General features: G+C 42.3%; 1 protein-coding gene across 5 annotated transcripts in view; it reads left to right on the top strand.

The window, feature by feature from the left end:
• The first annotated feature begins 2,165 nt into the window (after nt 1-2,165).
• Kat7 (lysine acetyltransferase 7) overlaps nt 2,166-11,070 on the top strand; it is a 35,310-nt gene continuing 26,405 nt past the window's right edge. For 2 of the 5 annotated variants that reach the window (XM_051205185.1, XM_051205036.1), the window contains exons 1-3: nt 2,166-2,488; nt 6,424-6,571; nt 9,142-9,318. In XM_051205185.1, the coding sequence (XP_051061142.1) occupies nt 2,474-2,488; nt 6,424-6,571; nt 9,142-9,318 (340 nt within the window). In that variant the 5' untranslated portion in view covers nt 2,166-2,473. Of the gene's footprint in view, nt 2,489-2,657; nt 2,987-6,423; nt 6,572-9,141; nt 9,319-11,070 lie in introns of those variants that run through there. The other 3 variants (XM_051205267.1, XM_051205107.1, XM_051204957.1) reach the window with 3 other exon arrangements.

Raw genomic sequence — 11,070 nt, 5'->3', positions numbered from 1 at the left:
CCAGGTCCTCTGGAAGAGCAGCCAGTGTCTTTAACCACTGACTCATCTCTCTAGCCTCAACAGAATGCATTTTCAAAAGATAAGAGCCATAGCTAAACAAGACTATAAACTAACAAAATACTGAACACCTGTAGTGATGTAAGAGGTAATAATCATCTGATTGAGTATCGAGCATTCACCACCATGGGTTGAACATGGACTGGGGACTCTAGAAAGGCTGGTGCAGAAAAACTGAAATATAAAATAAATACATAGATTTCTTTTCTTTTCTTTTCTTTTTTTTTTTTTTTTTTGAGACAGTGTCTCATGTAGCTCAGGCTGTCCTACAGCCCTGTAGCTGATAACCTAATTAAATTGAATCTCCTACCTTCTGCTCTTAAGTACTAGGATTACAAATGTGTGTCACCACAACCAACTTAAAATGATGTCATTCAAATAGTTAGAGAACATTCCAGAGGAACCCCAGGAACACATCTGCAAGTGTAAAGGAACAGTAATAGTATGGCATTAAATACACAGACGCTCAAATAAACAGAGGAAGAAATGTGAGCTATTGTATGTGCAGTGCAACTCACATAGATTATTCAAAGGTATTTATGCTAAGTACTAAAAGTGAAATACGAAATTCTGCCTGTGTCAACAATGGCTCAAGCTATCCCCAAGGAATGTGGGCTAAGGGTCTGGAACTGTTAACTCTAAAGAGTCCTCTGTTTAGCATATCAATCAGGTGTTTGTATTCTGTTCTTTAAATCTCTCTCCTGAGGTTCGCTGGTCTCAGATTGAAATTCTGACAGGGGCTCTTGAAATGCTCACTGGATAAAGGCACTTGTTCTTTTAGCAAGCCTGGTGGCCTGAGTTTGATCCCTTAGACCCCATAAAGGTGGAAGGACAGAACCTACTCCACAAAGTTGTTCTCTGAGCAAACACACACACACACACACACACACACACACACACACACACACACACACACACACACACCAGGCGCACGCAAATACGCAAACAAATTTGGAACCAGAACCTACTCTACAGAGTTGTTCTCTGAACACTCACCCAGTCATGGGTATGTACGTGTATACACACACACACACACACACACACACACACACACGCACGCACGCACACACACATGTACTCAAACAAACAAATTTGGAACCAGAATTCTAATTTGGTAACTGAGCTTGCTTTGATCCCACCAAGTCACTCCTGGCCTAGTCTCAGTTCTCTCAAGTCTTCTGAGGTTAAAACTTCAAGGCCTGCTAACCACTTTCCTGCCTTTTCTTTTTTAAAACAGGGTCTGACCTGGGTAGATCAGACTAGCCTTGAACTCAAAAAGCATGCACCGCCACACCCGGCCGGCTCCAGGCTTTTCTTCCTAAGACTCTTCTTCCAGCCTTTGACCTCCTTCTCTTTCCTATGCCCTTTTATTATTATTTAAATACTCATTCATTTTGGGGGGGCTCCAGTGCCTTTAAAAATATTTCTTTCTCCACCTCTCATCCCCAGTTCGTGGCTCCTGCATTTAATTTGGGCTACGGAGGTCACATGGCTGAATGGAGTTCAAGCTTCTCCGATTTTGGTACAGCGCCCTCATATTCATTTCACCTCCTCGCCCCCTCTCCAGCCACCCAGAGCTCGCAAACCAAAGCAGAATACTGACAGGCCGGGGGGCGTTTCACCGCAGAGCTAAAGTGGGAATTCTCTGACGCTACGGAGAACGGCTTTGCATCATCCTGTAACGTGAACGTAACTTACTTGCGGTTCTTTTAATGCAAGGGCAATGTCTCCTCTACCAGACAGGAAACTTCATGACCGACATAACCCTGCCAATCCTTTATTCAAATCTCATTCACACCACTCCGGCACACAGCATAGGTCTTAGAACAGTTCCTTAGGCAAAATGTCTCTTCCCAACTCGGAGTTAGCTTGATAAACGGAAACGTCCTTTGATGGATTAGGAAACGAAAGGGTTAAAGCTCGACAACCTGGTGGATTCTGGGGTTTTCCTTCCTCCTCGCCAGAAACTAAAACGACCAGGAAGAGAGGATTTTGCCCAAGATAAAGATGAAAACGGTTAACTTCAACTGTCAGACGCCTGCCCCCAACAATCATGGCTACCTAAGCCCAAAGGATACTAAAATTGGCTGGCCCAAGGTCTCATATTGGTGTCCTTTCCTGCCCAACTCCAAAATGGCGCTCACTAGCCTCTCTGAAAGCTGCAAACTTCCCAGTATCCTCTCTGGCCTAAACGTCAGGTGACGTGAGCCTCAGCCGGAAGTGAAGGAAAAAGCGCTTCAGCCCGCGGCGCCTGCGCAGAAGGCTTTAGACGCTGAGAGGCAGGAGGCACTTGGGATCGTCCGCAGGGTTTGGGACTGCTACAGAGGCCGCCACGGAGCCCTCCGGAGCCCCCGTTCCTGCTGCTGCTGCTGCTGCCGCCGCCCGAATCGGAACCGTTGGGCTGCAGCCGCCGGCAATGCCGCGAAGGAAGGTGAGAAATGGCAGAGACGGGGTGGCGGGTTTCTGAGGAGAGTCGATTGAGCAACGTGACGCAGTTGGCCACGCCTCGCAGTGGCTGGGTTCCAACTTCCCGCTCCCCCGAACCTAGCCTAGCCACCCTGCCTCCTCTCGGTACCAGGCAGAAAAATGTGGGCCCGACCCTGGCCTCGGCCTATGCTTCTAACTATTCCCGCCCTCTGCTTGCCTGGATCGGAGGCGTTCTTCTTGCTAATTGGTTGCTGAAACGTCTCGAAGCATATTGATTGGATGGTGACGCCGCCTGTTTGGGCCCAACGGTCACCTCCCCGCGTGCGTGGGCGGTGTCTAGGTCTGGCCCCGGTACTCTGCCACTGGCTGTGGAGAATGCTCGCTCTTTTCCTCATTGGCCTAGCTTCGCAGTCTGTTCTTGTGGCGGGTGTGGTTTAGCAAGGCCTGGATTGGGTCGCACAAGGCTCCGCCCTTCCGGATAGAGATGGCGATAGGTGCAAAGGCGAGTTGGGGAGACCACTTGGTTTTCGGTTGGGGGGGGGCACAACAAAACAGAGGAATGGGTGGTGGAAAAACCAGCGCCCACTCCCAAGGGATTCCTTGCATGCCTGTTGCATTCTCAGACATCCTTTCCACTTATTTGTTCAGTTTGACATTTCCTGGAAAGTGCATTTTGGAAAAATAGCACAACTTGATGGAATTAGAAGGATCTTTTGAATTTTGAAATCACCCAGGAAATACATGAGCCTGTGTGTGGTGTATGCACTTGAGTGACATTGTATGCCAAGGCCTGAGCAGGACATCTTCCTCTATGGCTTTCTGGATCTACCTGTCTTGCCTCTCCAGTGTTAGGGTTCTAGGCTCTTGCAATTTTTCTTTCTTTTCTTTAATGCATGCTGGGGATGTGTACTGAGGCTTTTATGCTTAACAACAGGGTGTGTGCTCTTGCCTGCTGAGCTGTCTCTCTAGCTGAACATAGGGAGGACAGCTGAACTGCTCTAGGCTGCTTGTCAAGCAGAGGCAAGCTAGAACTACAGAACAGATGTAGTGCAGTTCCACAGATGTGTACTGACCACTTGCTACATGTTGTTTGCTAGGGATTTAAAAATTATGAATGATCACAGTTGAGTGGAGAACACAGGCAAAGAAGCCTGCGGTATAGCCTCTCCCTGAAATTATGTGCACTGTAAGGAAGCAGTTAACTCAAGAAAATGGTGAAGCGTTAAGCCAGGAAGAATTGGTTGAAGGTTATGGATTCCTGTCTGGGTCATTGGATGAGATGACCTTAAAGATTGCCTTTTATTTTAGTGATACTCTGTGACTCTGGAGCCTTTACTCATTTATGGTCAGATTATGAATGAAATATATGGATGGATAGATGGCTGGTATTCATATTTCTGCAGAAATCATTTTTCATGGAGGCTTCCCAAGTTGAATATTTACATTAGTGTCTCAAAATGACCAGAGTTGACAGGTTGTGTTTATGTCCAGGCAGACCAAATGCAAGAGACATACAACATATATACTAGTATGTTGGAATAGGTCCAGTCTCCTTTTAGCATTTTCCAAATAACCAGAATTCCTGGAAAAAGTAAATTCTTACAGGGCGTTGTTCGTAAACCTTTAATCCCAGCACTTGGGAGGTGGATCTCTGTAGTTCAAGGTATATCCTATCACAAAAAGAAAAAGAAGAAATGTAAGCTCTTGCTGGTATAGTGGCACACACCTATAGTCCTAGTGCTCTGGAGACTGAGGCAGGAGGATCACCATGAGCTCAAGGCAAACCTGGGCTATATGATACATTCCAGGCTAGCCTGAGCTATATAACAAGATCCTGTTTGAAAAACAACCCACGTGTAAATATGTTAGTGACTTGTTTGATGGCAAATCTTTCCTAAACTACCCTCATTTAGTGTAACATTACATTTCAATTTCCTATAGAAGCATTAGTGTGTTTAGTGTGGAGGTTATTTGCAGAATATATGTGTTCCTTCTAAAAATCTAAGAATGATTAACTCCAAACATACTTAGCTCTCCTGCAGCTTATTGTGTGAATAACACATTTTGACCTGGAGCTAGGGTGTAGTTAATTCAGTGGTGTGTGGTTAGTGCCTTGAAGCCCAAAGTTGGGTCCTCAGTGCATCCCAGTCCTGCCCTGCCAAAAATATTAGGACTGAAGCTTGAGGTGCTGTAGTGATTTCAGTAAATTTTCTTCTATTTCTGGCATAGTGTAAGTTCTTAAAAGATAAAAGTAATCTTGGCTGGAGAGATGGTTCAGTGGTTAAGAGCACTGACTGTTCTTCCAAAGGACCTGGGTTCAATTCTCAGCATCCACGTGGCAGCTCACAACTGTCTGTAACTTCAGTTCTAGGGGACCCTATGCCCTCACACAGATATTCATGTAGGCAAACATCAGCTCACATAAAATAAAAATAAATAAAATTTTAAAAAAAGTAATCTTAATAGCTAATCATTCCTCAGGAGGCTATCTGACAATTATGACTGGGGATGCAAGGTGAGTTTTAAAAAAAACTAATTCAGAGCACTTGTTGCTCTTTCAAAGGCCTTGGGTCCTGATCCCAGGACCCACATGGTGGCTCACAACCATTTGTGACTTCATTTCTCTTGACCTCTAAGGGCATGTGTGTGATAGACATATAGGCAGAGCTGTCATAGAATAAAATCTAATTAAAAAAAAAAAAACACCAAAACTTTTTGATTACCTATAAGTCTTTACTATAAATTCCTTTCCCAGCACTTATAATATTCATGTGGAGAAACTTCAAGGGCAGGTGGCTAAGAAAATAATTTGTGTCTTTTGCTACTTAAACTCTTTTGGTATTAGAGTTATAGGCCATAAAATGTCTATTTAGTGAGGTTTTTTGTTGTTGTTTTGTTTTTTTAATTCTTTTTGCTTGTATACGATATGCATGTGTATACATTTGTGTATATAGATTTGCCATAAATATGTTGGCAGGTAACTGCAGAGGCCAGAGGAACTTGCTGAAGCTCCTAGAACTGGAGTTACAGGCAGCTGTGAGTTACTATGTGGGTGTTGGAAATTGAACCCAGGTCCTCTGCAAGAGCAGCACATTCTCTTGACCAGTGAACCATCTCTTCTTGAATGTGTTTGTTTTTGTGTATTTTTTGAGGCAGGGTCTCTTGCAGCTCTAAATGTTCTGTAACTCATGCAGACCAGGCTGACCTGGATCTGACATAGATCTTCCTATCTCTTCTGGGATTAAAGGCATGTGCCACCATGCCCAGCTGATGTGATTTTTGTTGATAGTTTGAATAAAATTTTCCCTTAGGTTAAAAGAGGCCCTGCATTAACATTTTATATACTACTGTGTACTTTTCTTTTTTAAAAAGATTTAGTTATATTGGTCTAACTCTGTGTATGTATGTATGAGTACAGGTGCCCCAGGAGGCTGGAGGCATTGGTTCCCCTGGAGCTGGAGTTACAGGCAGTTGTGAGCCACCACGTAGGTGCTGGGGATTGACTGAGGTCCTCTGTTTGAGCTGTATACATTCTTAGCCACTGGGCTATCTCTGCTTTTTCTTTTTCTTTCTTTTTTCCTGGCAGAGCTTTGCTAGCCAGACCATTTTGATTAGGGTGTTTTGTTGTTGGGTTAGGTGCTTTTATTTCCAATCTGTGCTAATCTCTTATGAGAGTTCTAATGATTCAATCTGAACTGTTTCAGAATTAGGGATAATACAGTAAGAATTACTTCTCTTTCCAAGTAATTTTATTTGTAGGTTATTTCACTAACGTGTGAAGTGAAGGATGGTTCCTCTGAGCAGGGAGGGAAATTGTGGTGGAGTCCTTTCTTACATTGGAACTTGGTGCTTCAGCATCACTGTTCATTTTACTTCCAGTGCTAATAGAAACCCACACCAAATGCTTCCATGCTAATGTCTGGATCTATGGTATTACAGAGAAATGCAGGCAGTAGTTCAGATGGAACCGAAGATTCCGATTTTTCTACAGATCTCGAGCACACAGACAGTTCAGAGAGTGATGGCACGTCACGACGGTCTGCCCGAGTCACCCGCTCTTCAGCCAGGCTCAGCCAGAGCTCTCAAGGTAAAGGTCTTTTTTGTTTTCCTCACTGTTCCTCCCAGTGGACAGACCATTTTGTTGTGCTAGTATGAACTATGAAGGGAGACTGATCCTTTAGCTTGGTGTAGGTAATAGATTGTGACAAAGTGTAAGGCAAATGCAGAAATACCTGGTCTTCAAAATGATTTCCGTCAGATACCATGTCCTGTTTATAGGCTGCAGCTTGCATAGATGTGACACACAGGTGTCTTGAGTCTTTTTTGTTGTTGTTGTTGTTGTTGTTGTTGTTGAGATTTTTGTAGTGTTACCAGTCATCATAAAATGGTATGAACTTTTTATGGATGGAACCTTCATTTCATCACTTTGTAAAAGTGGCTTAGGGGCCTAAATACCTATTGAATGTATTAGTGAGGCTTATTGTGTCTAAAAGCATGTTTAATGTAGAATGTAGAGTCACATTTGATAGATATAATAGTGTGTGAATAAATACCCAGAATTTTGCGTTGGTAGTGAAAACACAAAGGGCTTATGGTTGAAGGTAGGTGGAAGACTCTCTAGTGTACTTAGCCATTTGGGCTTATTTGGTGGGTAGCCTTTTGTCCCTCATAGTTCTGTTCAGTGTGGAAGAAAGGTTTTAGCTAATACACAAAGGTGATTATTAGTCTTCCATGATAGAGTAAATAGAAAAAATTATAATACGGGGCTGGATGTGGTGGTGCATATCTTGAATCCCAGCACTTTGGAAACACAGGAGTGCAGCAAGGCCAGCCTGGTCTACACAGAAAGTTCAAAGTTAGGCAGAGATACATACCAAGACTCTGGCTCCCCACCCCCCCCAAAAAAAACCCCAAAATATATTTATTTATGTATGTATTATCTGTGATAGATAGATAGATACAGACATATGGATGGGTGGGTGTGCATATATGCACAAATAAATGTAATTTGTTAAGGAATCCTGTGGAAACCCAAAGATAGGGAAACCATATTGTTGTCTGGTAGGAATTCAGTAGGATTTTACAATTTGAAAGGTGAGAAAAATTTAGGCAGAAGGAACCATATATGCAAAGAATCCTAAGGGTTCTTAGCTATGTCCTAAAGGTTATGGTATTCAAACAGCTAGACATATGAGCTTGGGGGAGCATTGCAGTTATTTTATTTTTTTGGCCATGGAGCTGCATAACTCTTGAGCATCAGCCACAGGATAAGACCACCCTCCCTAATGTGAAATATAGACAGCCTGGTGAAAAGAGCCTCTGAAAGTGTATGGGCTTGGAGAAATGGCTCTGTACTAACTTAATCTCTCCTGACAGCTTGAGAATTTCAACTCCTTTCACACATTGTCATAGGATGTTGTTATTTAAAATATTCTTCAGTTTCAGCTTTGAATCTGTTTCCTTGTTGGAGATATGAAAGATCTATGAAGGCTTCAGAGTAGATTCTCTATGGGAAGAACACAAGGAGCTGGAGTGATGGCTCAGTAGTTAAAACACTTAGTTGCTCTTTCAGAGGACCTGGGTTCAACTCCCAACACCCACGTGGTGATTTATGCCATTAGCAACTCCAGGAAATCCAATGCCCTTTTCTGCTCATACAAAAATAAAGCTTTCAAAAAAACAAACAAAAAAATCCAAAATTTAGGTAAGTTTCATTTGTTTGTTTTGAGCCAGTTTATCCTTAGGTAGCCCAGGCTGGCCTGTAAGTTGCTATCATTCTGCCTCAGACTCCGAAGTACTAGGAACACTTATGTCACTAGGTCTGCTTAACAATTTTTGTACATTTGGAATCCATTATGACTTTGAATGAGAATACATGGATAATCAGAAAGAATAAGTACCCCCCCAATACATGTGTATTATTTTGTTAGCTTTAGGATATCTGTATTATGATGGCCTGTAGCAAGGGAATAGGTGATGTAGTTAATACTGGTAAAGAACTCTTCTCACAATAAACTTGAAGAATATGTTGCTAGTGTGTGTGTGGTTTTTTTTTTCTCTTTTCTCTCTCTCTCTCTCTCTCTCTCTCTCTCTCTCTCTCTCTCTCTCTCTCTCTCTCTCTCTCTGTTTTCCCCAAACTAAGGTAAAAATTTTTCTTTTTTCTTTTTTTTTTTTTTTTTTCCGAGGCAGGGTTTCTTTGTGGCTTTGGAGGTTGTCCTGGAGCTAGCTCTTGTTGACCAGGCTGGTCTCAAACTCACAGAAAGCCACTTGCCTCTGCATTCCAAGCGCTGGGATTAAAGGTGTGCACCACCACCGCCTGACTAGAATCTTTCTTTTTCATGGATAGAGAAGCAAGCTTGGAGACATTAACTTGCTCAAATGCCACATATGTTTGCTATGTGGCGTGGAATTGAATGGAGTAGTCTTTACTACAGAGCTTAAAGTCTCATGCTCTGTTGTTATATTGTTACATCTGAGCTAAACTCCTTTACCATGGGTTATTTAGTGAGATTGATATATTCTAAGAACTTGGTTGGATTTTGTGAAATATGAAGAGAAGGAACTGCATTCTTATTAATCATTCTTATTAATCATTGTGGATGGGAATAAAATGGGTTTTTTTTTCTTTTTTCCTTTACCTTTTAAAACTGGGATCAGATTCCAGCCCTGTTCGAAATTTGCCATCTTTTGGCACTGAGGAACCTGCCTATTCTACCAGAAGAGTGACCCGTAGTCAGCAGCAGCCCACCCCAGTGACTCCAAAAAAGTACCCTCTTCGGCAGACTCGCTCATCTGGCTCTGAAACGGAACAGGTGGTTGATTTTTCAGACAGAGGTGAGTGGGTGTGTATGACTTGTTTGTCAGAGAATCTGGTCGGTTTTCTTGCTGACACTACAGCAAGATAATGTCAGTTTATGTCAGCAAACACTATTTACCTGATTCCTTTTCATTTGTTTGCTTGGGGTTTATGAAATGGGGTTTGAAGTATATATCCTCAAATCTGTGATCCTCCTGCCTCAGGAGTTGCTGGGACTAAAGATGTGTGCCACTGTGCTCAATTTATCTATTTTCTTACTGTCTTGCACAGTCTTATTTCAATTGCTACTGTTAAGGTCCAAGCAACTGAAGTGTATTAGATTGGATGTGTAATCCCACCATGAAGAAGGTGTGACCCCGATTTTATTAGAGCTGTGACTATTAGTCCAGACTGTTGACTAGAAGAGATGTTGGTAATTAGCAGGGGTAAGTTATGAGGCTTTGGAGCAGATCTATAAGCTACTGAGATTCTTCAGCCAGGCAACATGGATGGTTGGTTTGTACAGTTTCAAATGGTTTGCCCAGTTTCAGGGTTTTTTTTTTTTTTTTTTTTAAACTCTTACTTGTAAGAATATTTTCATATAAAAAACTAATAATTTTTAAATTTTTGTTTTTATTATGTGTATTGATGTTTGGTCTGCATGTAACCTTGTGAACTAATTTGTGCCTGGTATTCATGGAGGTCCGGAGAGGGCATAAGATCTCTTGGGATGGGAATTAAAATTGTTAGCTTCTGTGTGGGTGCTGGTAAGGAAACCCAGGTAGGTCCCCTGGAAGAATAGCCAGTGATCTTAACCAATGAGTCATCTCTTCAGCCTTAGTACTTAATTCTTTGGTTGTTTATTTGTTTTGGTGTTGTTTTGTTTTGTTTGAAACAGGATCTCTATGTAGCCCTAGCTGTCCTGGAACTCACTATCTAGATCAGGCTGGTTTTGAAATCACAGACCAATAGTTAAATTTTAAAACAAGAATGATCTGGAAATACTGGTTGGCCATTTATCCACAGAAATTACTAATTGGAGCTGAATAGTAGTTGTCACCTTTGGATAGACAATAAGATTATTTGACCATGTCCAACCTGTAGTAATCTGGATTGTAATCCTCAATTTAAGAATGCAGTTGGTCAGATGTGTTAGTGTACCTCTTTAATCCCAGCACTCAGGAGGAAGAGGCAGGTGGATTTCTGAGATCAAGGCCAGCGTGGTCTGTAGCGCTAGTTCCAAGACACAGAGAAATCCTGTCTCAACAAACAAACAAAAGAATGTAGTATAGTTTCTGGGGCCAGAGATATGGCTCAATGGTTAAGACCATGTACTGCTCTTTTTCTCTCTTTTTTTTTTTTTTTTTTTTTTTTTTTTTTTTGCTTTCAGGGTGGAGGTCTCTCTACCTATCCTTGGTTGTCCTGAAACACACTATGTAGACCAGGCTGGCCTCCAGCTGACAGAGCTCTGAATGCCTTTGCTTTCCAAGTGCTGAAATTAAAGGCACATGCCACCACACACAACACAAATAGTGCTTGTTCTTAGAGAGAACCTGTGTTAGGTTCCCAGCACACGTCTGGTGACTCACAACTGCCTGTAACACCAACTCTAGGAGATCTAGCACCCTCTTCTGGCCTCTGCCAGCATCTACATTTTGCCAACATACACATAATTAAAATAGAATCTTTATAAGAAAAAGAAGAATATGGTATCTTTAATCCAAGCATTTGGGAGGTAGTGGCAGGTGGACCCCTATGTGTTTAGGACCAACCTGCTACATAGGAAGTTC

Source organism: Phodopus roborovskii, unplaced genomic scaffold (assembly GCF_943737965.1).
Source record: "Phodopus roborovskii unplaced genomic scaffold, PHOROB, whole genome shotgun sequence".
Taxonomy (NCBI): Eukaryota; Metazoa; Chordata; class Mammalia; order Rodentia; family Cricetidae; genus Phodopus; species Phodopus roborovskii.
This window is presented reverse-complemented; position numbering and strand designations above follow the sequence as displayed.